This window comes from Astyanax mexicanus, chromosome 1, assembly GCF_023375975.1.
Source record: "Astyanax mexicanus isolate ESR-SI-001 chromosome 1, AstMex3_surface, whole genome shotgun sequence".
NCBI classification, from domain to species: domain Eukaryota; kingdom Metazoa; phylum Chordata; class Actinopteri; order Characiformes; family Acestrorhamphidae; genus Astyanax; species Astyanax mexicanus.
Genome location: NC_064408.1, coordinates 119173893 through 119190606, shown reverse-complemented (window position 1 = coordinate 119190606; position 16714 = coordinate 119173893). Strand labels below are relative to the sequence as shown.

The 16714-nt window shown below is 34.9% G+C and overlaps 1 protein-coding gene across 3 annotated transcripts in view; it reads left to right on the top strand.

Annotated features, from left to right (window-relative positions):
- znf385d (zinc finger protein 385D) overlaps positions 1-13756 on the top strand; it is a 140507-nt gene extending 126751 nt beyond the window's left edge. For 2 of the 3 annotated variants that reach the window (XM_049467585.1, XM_049467583.1), the window contains 4 exons: positions 1543-1842; positions 6130-6311; positions 8717-8821; positions 10227-13756. In XM_049467585.1, the coding sequence (XP_049323542.1) occupies positions 1543-1842; positions 6130-6311; positions 8717-8821; positions 10227-10460 (821 nt within the window). In that variant the 3' untranslated portion in view covers positions 10461-13756. The remainder of the gene's footprint in view (positions 1-1542; positions 1843-6129; positions 6312-8716; positions 8822-10226) is intronic. The other variant, XM_049467584.1, reaches the window with a different exon arrangement.
- Positions 13757-16714: the final 2958 nt, after the last annotated feature.

Here is a 16714-nt window from a genome sequence, read left to right as displayed (position 1 = left end):
ATGAAGCCAAAGTTTGAGACAATAAAATGAGGTAGTTTGTGTCAAGAGATTGGCTTGGTTTTTATCATAACATTACAGTAGGTAGGTGGGTTATAGATATGGCGTTTCTATGGAGTTTCTAGGTGGCTGCTATGGTATACCACATGTTCAACAAGCTTTTAACCATGCTACTCTATTTCTACAGTATAACCCCTTCCCACACAACCAAAAAAAGTCAGAATAAACTAAAAGTAGCTGTACAGTGTGAACATAAACCTTCAGCTGATGTGTTGAACTAGAGTAGGGCGACTAGAACAAAGCAGCCGTACGTCTGACTGCTGGGCAGCTGTTAACGGATCTGGCATGATGATGCTTTCAGACTGTCAGGATGAATGTCAGATGTCACAGCGCTCGGAGAGAACAGAGAACTTCAGTAAATTCACTGCCAGTTCTGTCCTGCTTTAGAAGAGAAAGGATCTATAGAAGCTGATATAGCTGTTGAATACTGAAATACAGAAATCAACAGATATCAGTGCTTTAAAAAACACTATTTATTTGTGCTGAGCTGTATTACATATACACACCATGAGCTAAAATTACATTACACAAATAGCTTAATGTAATCTAAAATTACATTAAACTGATTTAATAATATTCACAAGGTAAATTAGGTAAATAGGTGAAAATACAAAATAATTAAAGGTCTATATAAATATTTATGCTGCACATGAACCTGTTCCTCAGCCTCCATTGTCTGCAGTAGCTAGTAAAAGAAAATCCTCAGAAATACAAGTTGATCAGAGACGTTAGGGTGTCTACGTCAACCAGTGACTTCATGTTTTGCACATCATTACTAATAATTAAGACTTCATTGTGTTCTATCGAAATAAAAACCTAAAGTCCTCATATGTGGACATCATTTTTCTCAGAAACTACATCATGTAAAATGATCATTCTTTGTTTTTACACAAATCAGGTGCCGATTAGCCCAAATAGCAAAAAGAAATAAAAAAAAAAACTGCCATACAAGAGTTCAGATCTTAGGAGGTTATCTCATTGTATAGATTCCTACAAATTGAAGTTTTAGAGAAATATCATCATATTCAAATTATTTTTAAAAAGCATGCATGGTGGTCACCCTTTCCGCATGTTTTTTTTTTTTTTTCATTTTATTTCATTTTGTTCCCTTTTTGCCCCAACTAGCACTCAGAAAACTAGCACATGCCTCCTCCGACACATGTGAAGTCAGACTCCGCCTCTTTTTGAACTGCTGCTGATGCAATCACAGCACTAACGCTCTTAGGAAAGTGCAGCGACTCGGTTCAGATACATCAGCTCACATTCGCAGCCTTGTGCTGATCCACATCACCCTAGGAGTGATGTGGGGAAAGAGTGCCATCTACTGTACCCACCCAGAGAGAGCTAGACTAATTGGGCTCTCTCAGGGCTCCGGCAGCTGATGGCCTGACCTGTTAACTCCGCCCCACAGTGATGCTACAATATGTATAAACATGCTTTAATTCAGAACTTTTCTTTTCTCTCTTTTATCTCTCCCCCCTCCAGAGTGCAGTCCTGTGCTCCCGGCCCCGGTGCCCCCGCCCTCAGTCCAGTCTGGCTCCAGCACTGGTCCAGCCATGGAGACCCAGTCTACCTCAGCAGCGTCTGCAGCATCGGCGGGGGACGAGGGTCCCTGCTTAACACCTGGAGCCCCCCAGCCCACGGAGCAGGAGGCGGAGTCAGAGTCGGAGGGGGAGAGGGCGGAGCCTGCGGAGACGGAGGCGGAGAAAGCCCTGAGGCTCCTCTACTGCTCCCTCTGCAAGGTGGCCGTCAACTCGCCGTCACAACTGGAGGCGCATAACAGTGGTGAGCAGCCCTGCACTTCACTCAGGAAATTACACATATAAATGTACACACAATATGACACAACTTAAAAATACAATTTATTATTAAGCATAGTGTCTTGTACGTACATAATTGCAAAAGTAAGATATTTAATATATTTGAAAAATTAATAAAAAGAGCACTGAACAAATGGCATAACTGTAGCATAACTATAAACTTTACCATGAAATATAATTATTAAAATAGATATTCATAGATATAATATTTGTTTTGCATTGTTCTGAGACTCCCATCAAATCCAATCTATGCTTTAAAAATATATTTGTCATAATAAATCCATAATATTTAAGGTGAAACACACATTTTAGTGGTGCCCCTGGTTGGGTTTTTACTCAGTCCTGTTACCGTAACATATTACCTCTTCCTAAACATCTGGAACATTCTACAAGTTACTGCACATCTACAACAGGAAGTGACATCAGCTGGTTCTATTGAAGGTCATGGAAAGATTAGACTTAAGTCCTCTCATTAGTTTTTTCTGTATATTTGATCTTATTGTAACAATGACGAGGAACTCAGTCTCAACACTCTGTCCTGTTACCTAAATTAGTTTTTATTAAATCTTATTTGTTTATATTTAAAATACATTTTTTTTGAAAATCACTACAATGTGCTTAGTGTCCTCATGCTATTAGCATAGCCGCCAATTAGCTATTTTTTGTGTTTTTGCTAATTCTATGCTAAAAACATATAAAAAGTAACAGGAGTGAGTGCCAGTAACAGGATAGATTTCCTTTTGTCATAAATCTCAATTATTTGAACATGCAGTCGACCATTTATTTAAAATACAGACTTTCTTGAGAGAAAATCAAAGGAATTGCTGGACTTCCTTTTAAACATACTTTTTAAATATCACATAATTTTGTAATCATCTTTAGATTAGAAACCTTGTAAAACAAATTAAGTAAAGCCGCCTACAGTTTGACCAGCAGATGTTTTGAATAGTAATTATGTAATTATGTAATAATTCAATTACAGACATTAAAAACATGGCTATAAATATGCATAAAAATACATTATACACATGTATTGTATGCATTATGAATGATGATTTATAAAGCATCATAAGCTGTGTTTAAAAACGATCAGATACAGTGCAGTACAATCAAAAGTTTCATCAGGAGTCTAAAGCATAAAGTTATTCTATCAAATATTGATTATTTCTGAACTTTTAAAACTTTATGAATATGAACTTGTTTTTGTTTTCTTTTTGTATTAGTTGAGTTCTGAAAGCTCTCCATCTTTTTTTTTTTTTTTTTAGTTATTTCAGCCATTTCTCATTTTCTGCAAATAAATGGTGGCATTAATGGGCCGTGATTTTTGTTTTGTCAGAGCACTGCACAGTGTAGGCTTTCTCTTTAAAAGGTACACTATATTACTCATCATATTTATTTATTTTTTATTTTATTTTATTTTCTTTATCTAACATTCCTGCTTTTTTTTCTCTCTCTGAACATTTGCTGTGAAATGGTTTGAAAAGTTGTCATTATTTGTATTTTCAGCAGTATTTTTATTTTATTTTTTTTTTTTTGCTTTTCGTTTCCTCAGCATATTACAAAGCGAAGACAGCGCAGCGGTTTAAAAAGGCCCAGCATGAAGCCTCACTTCACACAGAACCGCCACAGCCACGGGCTTCACATTTCTGTAAAGATAAACAGCCGTAATTTGCTCTATAATAGAGTCATCACCAGAAATATCTGACCATAACAAGAACACGCAGCAGCTGTCTTAGCACATCCTTGCCGAATGAGTCACCAGTGTGATTACGCCGGAAAATTCACGGCACAAACATTCGCAGCCGAGCGAAACAGCCAGCCCTACTGTATGGCCCACGCTCAGATACGCAGTTGTTGTCCTCATAAGCAAGAGTTATTACTCCCAGAACTGTGGGAGGAATGTGATCTTTTATCCAGCTTTTAATTGCCATTTGAACCATCGTTAATTTTAATAGTCACATCATTATTCACAAAAAAAGAGTATCAACTAGAAAGAGAACTCTTCCAGAGTGCAGGCTAGAAAAAGTAAGTGAAACCACTAAAAGTACCAGGATTACTAATAGAATATACACTAGTAATGGGAATTCCAGCTATTTCTATTTCTTTCGTCTCCTAAGTGGCTCCTTTTTTTGGTATCTTAAATCAATTTATTATAAATGTTGTTATTGCGAAATTAAATATGGATATTTACAGCCGAGTTTTTGAATCAGTTTCTCTGATTTTGCTATTTAAAGGTTTATGTTGGAGTAAAATGAACATAATCAAACTAAATTATGTGTAAAATAGTGTATATGTTTGACTAGTGTAAAAACATATATTGTATGAAATATGTGTTATTTATATGGCTTCCCTGGTGAAAAAAAATATATACTTTATTGTACTTTAAACATTTTCAAATTTATGAACAGATTTATGAACTTGCTTAAAATGTATTAAAACTACATTAATATTATGCTTTCATCAAATGTTTGAAAGTAAACTTTAATCATATATATTTTTTATGAAAGTGAAAAAAAATAGACTACTATGAAGTACACTTTTAGTTCGATGTAATTCAATATTTTTCACAAATACTTTTTTCTAAATATACTTTTGTACATTTTTAGCAAAGTGTGCTAAAAACAACAACTGTTACAGTAGTTCACTTAAAGTACAATGTATCATGTGACTTTTTAGAAAATTAATTAAATTACTACTACTGATTAAAAAAATGTAAAGTAAATTTCTAACACTCTAGAAATTGTAGTACAGTATATTAAAATATATTTTTATACCCAACGAAGTATAGTAGAAGTGTGCTACTTACAAAAGACAGGAACAATAAGCATGTATATTTGTACTCTAATGTAAATATATATATCACATATATTTAACATCAATTCTTAATGCATTTCTACTAATATACCTGGTGTATAATAATAATAGTGATAAAGTTGTAATGCTCATATAATAAATGTATTATAATTTTACTGTAAGCATATTTAAAATATGGGGTTACATACAGGAAGTAGTTTAATTGTTTAAATAATACTTAAGTATATTTAAAATAGTTTCATTTTAGTAAAGTTAAGAACACATAGCACAATTTAAGTAAGACTTTTGGGTAACACTTTCTATGAATGTCATCTCTATTAGACTCTATAACCACATTCATAACATATAATTATGCATTCATAAGGCATTATAAACATGGCTATACATATTTATAAAAATGCATAACCCACTATAGCCATGTTTATTAAGCATTATGACTTGTGATCATAATACATTATAAGCTGTGCTTTTAATATATATGTTAAAATAGTTTATATCATAGTATATATCTATCGTTATTAATCTAGTCCCACAATGAAAGTCTGTCACCTTACTTAGAGTGCACAAAGACCTGTTATAATACATTATAATTGACTATAACTTGTATTATATCCAATACTAGACTAGACAATATAAGATTCTAGGTATTGACGTATAACGTGTTATTAACACAGCTATTAATGATTTATATTCACAGTTCATGATGCATAATAAACATGGCTATGATGAATTATAGATTTTTATAAATATGTATAGCCATGTTTATAATGCCTTATGAATGCATTATAATGTGTTATGAGTATGTTTATAGAGTCTTATAGAGATGACATGCATAGAAAGTGTTACCGACTTTTGTACTATTTTTATACAGTAAAATATAACTCCCAACGCTCTAAACACCCCCACTCGTTAAGAACACAAACATGACTTTTAACTCAACAATAAACAGAATAAAGAATAAAATAACATTATTGTTCCTTTAAATAAGCTGCTAGTGTATCTTCACAGTCTGCTGAGACACGCCAAAGCTTTGCGCTGTTAAAATACAAACGAGCCAAAGTCAGAGCTCACCTGGTTCTTAAAGGGATTGACAACTGGCACACTGATTGGTTTATTTCACATTACGCCCAAAACACACCCGTGATAAATTAAGAGAATTAGTTCCTGCCTTTTGTGGTGCGCAAGTGTTATTAATCATGATTAATCACAGAATTCCGATGTGATTTATCTCATATATATATATATTTTTTTTTTATCTATTGACACCACTAGTAAAAATGCAAACAATAGTGATATATTACTCAACCAGTCTGTGCACACCCTCAACGTCCAACTTTCTGCACACGTTTTTCTCTCTGTCTGCAGTAGATCTAGATCCAGAGAGATGATCTTCAGCTCTACCTCATTCATCTTCCTGCTGTCTTGTCTTGTCCCTCAGGCACCAAACACAAGACCATGCTGGAGGCTCGCAATGGCAACGGCTCCATCAAGTCCTTCCCCAGGGCAGGGGTGAAGAGCAAGCTGCCGACGCCCACCGGCTCCACCACCGGCCTCCAGAACAGGACGTTCCACTGTGAGACGTGCGACGTTCACGTCAACTCCGAGACGCAGCTCAAACAGGTCAGAAAGACCCAACAAATAAAGCTTGTTTGGTATCAGTAGACACATAAAATTGCAAATAAAGCAATATACAGCTCTGGAAAAAAGAAGAGTTTCTCTGATTTTGCTGTTTATAGGTTTATGTTTGTGTAAAATAAACATTGTTGTTTTATTCTATAAACTACAGACATTTCTCTCAATTTCCAAATAAAAATATTGTCATTTAGAACATTTATTTATTTGCAGAAAATGGGAAATGAGTGAAATTACAAAAAAAAAAAGAATGCAGAGCTTTCAGACCACAAATAATGCAAAAAAAATCAAGTTAATATTCATAAAGTTTTAAGAGTTCAGAAATCAATATTTGGTGGAATAACCCTGGTTTTTAATCACAGTTTTCATGCATCTTGGCATCATGTTCTCCTCCACCAGTCTTACACACTGCTTTTGGATAACTTTATGCTTCACACTCCTGGTGCAAAAATTCAAGCAGTTTAGCTTGGTTTTATTGTTTGTGATCATGCATCTTCCTCTTGATTATATTCCAGAGGTTTTCAATGTGGAAAAATCCTATATGTTGTCATATATGTAATTTATGACCTCGTATTAAGTAACAACTGTTACGACGGTCTAGGGTCAGGCCATAACAGAAAATAAGAGTGGGCTCGCTCCCCAGACCCTCTGCCAGACCAAACACCAGACACTGAAAATGAATTCAAACAGGATGAATTTATTGATAGAAATAAGGGAATATGACTTCAGGAGTGAGCATAGGCCAAAGAAAACTAACTGAACCTGCCAAAATTAAGAAAACAAAATACACAAACTACCCTGACTCCCCGTCACCAAAACAGAAGATAAAGGTAGCAAAACAAAATGGCACTCACCCCCTACTTTACCCAAAGAATAATCTATATTGAAGCAAAAACTAAAGCAACACACAGAATACAAAATGGAGGTGCCGGGTTGGTCTGAGCAGGAAGTTGTTCCAGGTCAGGAAAGGGGAGGAGCCCTGAACGTCTATCCCAGGTCAGGTTTCCTCCTGCCCTTTTATAGAGTGCGCCCCCGGTGGCCAATCATGGTCCTACAACCAAAAACCAAACACAAACAGCACAGAAGGCACACAAAAAACAATATGACCAGGGGTCGTAACACAACATATACACATAAATAAAGCACCAGTCAAACATAGTAAATGAATAATGAAGTGATGCAGACTATGGAGGACCATATAGGTAATCATGTAGTAACTTAAACGTGTTTAAAACAAAGGTGATCTTATCTGGGGAGCTGTTAACTTGTGGTTTCTGAGGCTGGTAACTCTGATGAATTTATCCTTTACAACAGAGTAAACTCTTGCTCTTCCTTCCCTGGGGTAATCCTGATGAGTGCCAGTTCCATCCTTATAAAGTTTTTGATGGTCTTTGTGGTGACTGCACTTGAGAATACTTTTAAAGTTCTAGAAATGTTTCAGATAGACCGAAACATTCATTTCTTACAGTATTTCTTTCTTTACTAAGTTGAGTACTTGTCATAAGTAAGCAATAATACACGAGAGAAAGTGCTATAATGTGTAATAATGGCACATTATATTGGAGAGTGTATTATTGCGATTATACCTCAGTTCCTTTATTACTGTTTATTAAAAGATTTGAGTTAAAGAGGAGGAGAAAATACAACTTGTTTGGTTATAAAAAACTACGCCAGTTAAAAGTGAAGCACTTTACTCACCCAAATAAACGTTTTTTTTGGGAGAGAAATCTGTGTAGATTAAAGTCCAGCAATCATTTGACTGAAAGAAAATGTTTTTTTTTAAGATTTAAACGTTTTGTTCGGTGTCCCCCAGCGGCAATTACAAAAGTCCACCTTACATTCAACTTAAAATATACACATTTAAGCTTTTATTGTAATAATAACAGCTCTTAACCTGATATTGGTGGCTGATAATGTGTGTAATAATCTGTATTTTCAAATAGCTGGGCTTATTATTTATTTGTGGGATCGCGTCTTTGCCTGTTCTGCCTATTGGAGACATGGCGATCCAGCGGCTCCCAGTGGTGTATAGATAATGACATCGCATTTGGTTTGTATTTGGTTTGTAAGCACTGCATCGTTGCTAGGTTAACTGTATGTAGTGAAGTAATACATGGAGAGCTTCGGTTACAGTGCATTACCGGCTGATAATGGCACTCATAAAATGCCTCTCAGCCAATCACATTGCAGGGTTGGACCTAACTGTAATTTAATATGAATTAGATTACAACTGATGCTCTCAAACACATTAAGAGACAAGAAATTCAAGTAATTAACTCCTAACAAGTTCAGCACAGCTGTTAACTGAAAGCCTGAATTCCAGGTGAAAAATGAGGCTCCATATTTGTCAGTCTTGGCGATGGCTCAAAATCTTCCCTTTTGTCTCCTTTCAGCATATCAGCAGCCGGCGCCACAAAGACAGAGCAGCAGGAAAACCTGCCAAACCCAAGTACAGCCCCTACACCAAGACCCAAAGAGGACCGACCAAACCACAAACGGTGAGTACTAGGGGTGGAAATAAAATCAAATATGGATATATATTAAGAAATCAGTTCAGTTTCTGAATCAGTTTCTCTGATTTTGCTATTTATAGATTTATATTTGAGTAAAATGAACATTGTTGTTTTATTCTATAAACTACAGACAACATTTCTCCCAAATTCCAAATAAAAATACTGTCATTTAGAGCATTTATTTGCATAAAACGGCTAAAATAACAAAAAGATGCAGAGCTTTCAGACCTCAAATAATGCAAAGAAAGAAAATAAGTTAATATTCATAAAGTTTTAAGAGTTCAGAAATCAATATTTGGTGGAATAACCCTGGTTTTTAATCACAGTTTTAATCATGCATCTTGGCATCATGTTCTCCTCCACCAGTCTTACACACTGCTTTTGGATAACTTTATGCTGCTTTATTCCTGGTGCAAAAATTAAAGCAGTTCAGTTTGGTTTGATGGTTTGTGATCATCCATCTTCCTCTTGATTATATTCCAGAGGTTTTCAGTTTGGTAAAATCAAAGAAACTCATATTTTTTAAGTGCTTTCTTATCTTTTTTCCAGAGCCTGGAATAGCTTAAATTTTCTTAGAGTCTTAAAGGAGTTGATGGAGGTGCTGACCAAAAGTTGCTGCTTTTTCTTTACGATGTGAAGCTTCAGCTCAATCTTTTGTGAAATTGTGGAAGATAAACACTTTTTTTACTACGTATTTCTATATGATATGTGTCCCTTAATTGTTTTCACGTCTTTAATAATAATAAGTCTACAATGTAAAAAATACAGGGGTTGGACAATGAAACTGAAACACCCGGTTTTAGACCACAATAATTTATTGTGGTGACGGACAGTTCTGGTGGAAACAGGAGAGTTGAGGTGCACATTGAATTCTGCCGTGATTTGATCAGCCGTGGTTTTATGTTTGTTGGATACAATCCGGGTTAGCACCCGAACATCCCTTTCAGACAGCTTCCTCTTACAGCGTCCACAGTTAATCCTGTTGGATGTGGTTGGTTCTTCTTGGTGGTATGCTGACATTACCCTGGATACCGTGGCTCTTGATGCATCACAAAGACTTGCTGTCTTGGTCACAGATGCTCCAGCAAGACGTGCACCAACAATTTGTCCTCTTTTGAACTCTGGTGTGTCACCCATAATGTTGTGTGCATTGTAATATTTAGAGTAAAACTGTGTTCTTACCCTGATAATTGAACCTTCACACTCTTACTGGTGCAATTATTATGCAATTGTAATTAATGAAGATTGGACACCAGGCTGCTCCAATTTAGCCATGATGAAACCTCCCACACTAAAATGATGACAGGTGTTTCAGTTTCATTGTCCAACCCCTGTAAATTAAGTAAAGAAATAAAGAAAAACAGTTTTTTTTTATCTGATTTGTCTCCAGCAGGTAAAGCTGCCCCTGGGTAAGGAACTGTGCCAGCCACTGACGGCTACGATAGTGCCCTCCCACCTGGCAGCCGTCGCCGCGGCAGCCGCCGCGGTAAGCCCCGCCTTCACTCTGCGTGCCGGCCAAAGCGCCTCCATCTTTCAGACTCAGTCCCTCCCCGCAGCCCTCCTCCGCCCCGCCCCCGGGCCTATTCGGACCGCCCACGCTCCGGTACTGTTCGCTCCCTACTGACCTCTGACCTGTGACCTCTGATACAGTACGTCTGATGCACCGTCTCAGCCTCCGCGGTAACGTGGTCCAGTCGTAACGTGGATCATTGCCTTTCTGTCCATCCCGACCACTCGAGCGTCACACCGGGGTCGCACCAGAGACCGAACACCAGAGACGTGCGACGCTATACCGCAATAATTATAAGAGACAAACCAGGTAACTATGCAGCATTGTCATCGCCATGTGACACACTGACTCTATAAATGTATTTAGGGATATATTATATTGTTTTTTCTGTCGTTTTTTGGTTTTTGGTTTGGGTATCGTGTCTCGTTTCTCGTTGCTTCTGAGAAAAAGATTTTTATTTTTTCGTCTGTACGTAAAGAGAAAGAGGCTGAAAGTTGGTTCTACTGCTCTGCTGTTTGCACTTTAAAGCCTCCTTCTCCTTCTGTGGATGTCTTCAGTGCTTTAGGTGGCTAGAACGCATCTCATTCCTCCCTGTATGTGTGTACGGTCTTATAGGTTTTATATGTGTGTGTGTGTGTGTGTGTGTATGAGTGTGTGTTGAAGTGGTGTGAATGGGAAATGGGAAAATAAGAAAGTAAGGCAAGTGGCTTTTCCTCCAAAGTGAAATACTGCTGATTTATTTCCAAGAAAAAAGGACAGAAGTACAGCGGGCACGTGCTACGCAAATTAATACCAATGTGAAAAAAAAGTGACGCATATACTTGATTCAAGTGCAACAAACAAACAAGCAGGTGGCTGAGAAATACAAGGAAATTCATAAAAAAAGCAGCCCAATGTCAAGGTGCAGGATGTCAGTTTGACGTTAGAAATGTTACATTAGATGTTAGACCACAATGTAATGTTTCCCCAAGAAATTCAAATAAAACACCATAAAGTCACCATAAAGAAATACAGCAGAGATGTCAGATTGACGCTAGAAAGTCAAACATTGGATAAATGTTGAATTTTGATTGTTCACACAACTGTCTAAAAACAGCATTGGGTTGACATCAGCATTGTTCTGAGGACATTAACATTATGACGTTTAGCAGATGTTGAGTTGGTGGTGGAGAATGCACAATATTTGAAAAAACAATATTGGGTTGGCATCAACATCCAACATTAAACAAAAGTAGGTTTTTTCGAATTATTCACATTGCAACATTAAACTTGACGTTGTGTGGACATTAACATCATGACGTTTAGCAAATGTTAAGGTTGGTGGTGGAGAATGCATCCTTAAAAAACATACAGTTTCCTTCAGAAATTTGGGGAAGACATGCATAAAGTGTCTTAGTAACACAAGAGGCACAGGATGGCGGTTTGACATTAGACTGATGTTAGACTCAAATATTGGATAAATGTTAAATTTAGATTGTTCACACAACTGTCAAAAAAACTAAATTGGGTTAACATCAACAGTCATCATCAAACAGAAGTAGAATATTTCTTTATTTGTTTATCATTGAAATATTAAACTTGACGTTGTGTGGACGTGAACATCATGAAGTTTAGCAGATGTTGAGTTAGTAGTGGAGAACGCATCTTTCCAAAAATCACTGTTTCACTGAGAAATTCAGGGAAAACCTCCGTAAAGTGTCAGTTTGACGTTAGACTCAAACATTGCATAAATGTCACAAATGTCAAAAAACAAACAAAAAAACAACACTGGGTTGGCATCATCATCCAACATTAAACAGAAATAGAATTTTTCTTCACTCATTTATCATTGCGACATTAAACTTGACATTATATGGACGTTAACATCTTGAAGTTTAGCAGATGTTGAGTCTGTTGTTAGAGAATGCATCCTTCCAAAACCAATAGTTTTTTTCTGAGAAACTCAATTAAAATCCGTAAAAATGTCTCAGTAAACCAGAAGGCGCAGGGTGTCCGTTTGACCTTAGAAATGTTACATTAGATGTTAGACTACAACGTAATGTTTCCCTAAGAAATTCAAAGAAAACACCATAAAGTCTCTTAGAAATACAGCAATGTGGTCAGATGGACGTTAGAAAGATGTTAGACTCAAACATTGGATAAATGTTGAATTTAGATTGTTCACAAAACTGTCTAAAAACAACATTGGGTTGGCCTCAAACAGAAATAGATTTTTTTTTGTTGGTTCTTTAACATCAAGACTTTAAACTTAACGTCTGAGGACGTCAACAAGTTGAAGTTCAGCAGATGTTGGGTTGGTGGTGGACCATGCCTCCTTCCAAAACTTCCTAAGAAATTCAGGGAAACCCCCATAAAGTGTCTTAGTAACACAAGAGGCACAGGATGTCAGATTGGTGCTAGAAAGATCAGACAAAATTCATAACATCAGACAAATGTTGAATTTAGATTTGTAACACATCCTTCAAAAAACAATATCGTGTGGACATGAACATATAACATTTAACAGAAGCAGAATTTCTTTTTATTGTCTAACATTGTGACTTTAAACTTGATCTTCTGTGCAGTGTTATCAATATGAGACTAGCATGTGACATTTGGAAGACATTGGATTTGTATTATTTAGCATCACAAATTAAAACCAACAATGGTAGAATTTCATGCTGTGTGGATGTTAAAATTATAAAAAAATAAAATATTTGTGTACACTTTTAAAATTAATGCTACTTTAAGTTGCAACTATTGCTGACACAACTGTGCAAATGCACACACACACACAGCTTGTCTGGGCCCTGTAGAGAAGTCCTGCCAATAGAATAGAACCCCCTCAAACTGATTAACATAAATGTAATGGCACCATAAAGCATTATTCATCATCCTCACCTCACTCATGCTCTGTCGCTTAATGCAATCAAATCCTCACAGTAATGCTCACCCCAAAATATAATTTTAAGTTTTCTCTGCACAGTACAGACAGCTACCCCAACAAAAGCAGGATAAACTCTAAATAATGATCTTGGTTTTGAAAGAAACAGAGAAACAGTGCATTAGCCGGAATCCCAATGCTTTTGTCCGTATAGTGAACAAAACTACATACAGAATTATTGCCAAATGTAAGCTAAACGAAAGCGATGGAGTTTATTTCTGTCAAAGTTATGATGTACATTTTCTTTTTCTGAGTATGTGTGTGTGTGTGTGTGTGTATGTATGTGTGTGTGTGTGTGTGTGTGTGTGTGTGTGTGTGTGTGTGTGTGTGTGTGTGTCAACCCCTCCCCCTGAGTCTACCCCTGCAGAACTCTACACAGGTCACCTGGATGACGAAGCTTGTCTCTCTCATCAAGCAATGTGAAAAAAATGAAAAGATGAAAAATGAAAAAGATGAACAATTTTAAATAAAGTCTTACTTTGTTAAAGCAGCGGTCCCTGAGACTTCTTATTTTACAATAAAAACACCGGTATTCCTGAGTTGGGAATTTTATACAGGGTTGTCCCAGCATATTATTTTACAATACTTGCAAAGTAATCTACAGCTCTGGAAAAAATGAAGAGAACACGTCCGTTTCTGAATCAGTTTCTCTGATTTGCTATTGCTATTTATAGGTATATGTTTGATTAAAATGAACACTTTCAAAATATTGTCATTTAGAGCATTTATTTGCAGAAAATGAGAAATGGCTGAAATAACAAAAAAAGAAGCAGAGCTTTCAGACCTCAAATACTGCAAAGAAAAAAAAACAAGTTCATATTCATAAAGAGTTTGATAACTTTATGCCACTTCTGGTAGAGTTCAGTTTGGTTTGATGGCTTGTGATCATCCAGCTTCCTCTTGATTATATAGGTTTTTCAATTTGGTAAAATCGAAGAAACTCATTTCTTTTTCAACAAATTTTTAAGTGCTCTCTTATTTTTATCCAGAGCTATATGTCTCAACATACAATTTAAACAAGAAAAAAAAAAATAAATAAATAAATAAAAATATATATATATATATATATATATATATATATATATATATATATATATATATATATATATATATATATATATATATTTAAATGTCATTCTGTTATGCAAAAATATTCAGTATGAATTCTAAATTAATACTTGTTAAAAAAATAGAAACAAAATTTTACAGAAAAAATACTGTTGAAATGCTCATATATTGCTGTTGTTCATAACTGCAAAAAAAAAAAAAGAAAGAAAATACATGAAAAAAGTAAGGTAATTATCTGTTTTTTTACAGACATTTTCTCTACTTTTGTTTTTTGACATATAAAACAAACAAACAAAAAAATCAACAGTAATTTATGATTTGCATTCTATAGAAAAATATAGTTTTTGATTTGTTAATTCTGGCACCTCTGCAACCATAAAATGATCAGTTTTTTTTTGTTCTACAGTGCTCTGTGCTATTACACCTTCTCACCAGAGAGGTCTCTAAATCCCCCAAACTTACAGACTGACACTTTAAGTTATTTTTGCCAAAATTACTACTTTCATTTTGGTAAAATCAAAGAAACTCGTCCTTTTTACTTGGTCTATTTTTTCCCAGAGCTGTATGTCTCTGAAGAACAACATAAAATGACAAAAATAGAAATAAATATATATTTTTAAATGAAAATTCAGTATTTCTGGCATTATAATTTTTTTTTTCTACAGTGCTCTGTGCTATTACACCTTCTCACCAGAGAGGTCTCTAAATCCCCCAAACTTACTTACTAAAATGACTACTTTCTATTTGGTCAAATCAAAGTAACTCTTCCTTTTGTGACAAAATGACAAAAAAAAGAATAAAATATATATTTTTAAATGTGTCATTCCATTTTGCAAAAATATTCAGTATGAGTTTTAAATGAATGCATGATTTTCTTTATTCATTTTACAGAACAAAAATACTGTTGAAATGCTGATATATTGCTGTTGTTCATAAGTGCAAAAGAAATATGCATGAAAATACTTGCCAAAAGGGTAAGGTAATTATCTGTTTGTTTACAGACATTTTCTGACAGATTTTTGACAGATAAAACAAACAAACAAAAAAACAACGACAAAGAAATTGAATAAAATATATATTTTTAATGTTTCATGCCATTTTGCAAAAATATTCAGTGTGAATACATTAATTTCTTTTTGTTAAAAAATTAGGAACATTTTGTTTCATTTTACAGAAGAAATACTGTTGAAATGCTGATATATTTTTACAGACATGTTCTGTCCTACTGTTTTTTTTTTTGGTTTTTTTTTGGCAGATAAAACAAACAAACAAAACATCAACGGTAATTTATGGTTTGTATCCTATAGAAACATAATAGTTTTTGATAGTTTGGCTTTTAATGGCACCTCTAAAATATATATATTTGGCACCTCATAAATATATATATATATTTTTTTTTAGTTGTTTTCTCTGCAGTGCCCTTTGCTATTACACCTTCTCACCAGAGAGGTCTCTAAATCCCCAAACTTATAGATTGTAGCTTTAAGTTGTTTTTGTCAAAATTACTACTTTCTATAAAATATATATATTTTTTAACTAAGTCATGCCATTTTGCAAAAATATTCAGTGTGAATTCTGAGTGAATACATGAATTTCCTTTTGTTAAAAAAATTAGGAACATTTAGATTTTAAGTTTACAGAAAAAATACTGTTGAAATGCTGATATATTGCTGCAAAAGAATTATGCAAGAAAATATATGTAAAAATTTTGTACAGATTTGTTTTTCTACAGTGCTCTATGCAATTACACCTTCTCACCAGAGAGGTCTCTAAATCCCCCAAACTTACAGACTGTTACTTTAAGTTTTTTTTTTTTTTTTTTTGCCAAAATTATTACTTTCTATTTGGTAAAATGAAAAAAACTCATTATTTTGTGACAAAATTACAAAAAATACAATAAATTATAAATTATATATATAATTATACAATTGTAATTTATGGTTTGTAGTCTATGGAAAAATATAGTTTTTAAATAAAAAAAATAAAAAAATAAAATAAAAAAATAAAAAATATATATATTTATGTATATATATATATATTTTTTTTTTTTACAGATTTTAGTTTTGTTCTACAGTGCTCTGTGCAATTACAACTTCTCACCAGAGAGGTCTCTAAATCCCCCAAACTTACAGACTGTTACTTTAAGTTGTTTTTGCCTAAATTATTACTTTCACTCACTCACACAAACACACACACACACTAACACACACACTAACACACACACTCTAGATTACTCACTCTCTCACAGACACACTCTGCCTCCCTCGCTCGCTGTTTCGTGCCGTACATGGTTGTTTTGATTACTCCCATGACTCATGATGGATTGCTGGAAAATAGCCCCATCCATCTTGTTGCGTTGCTGGCCGCGCTTCTATTT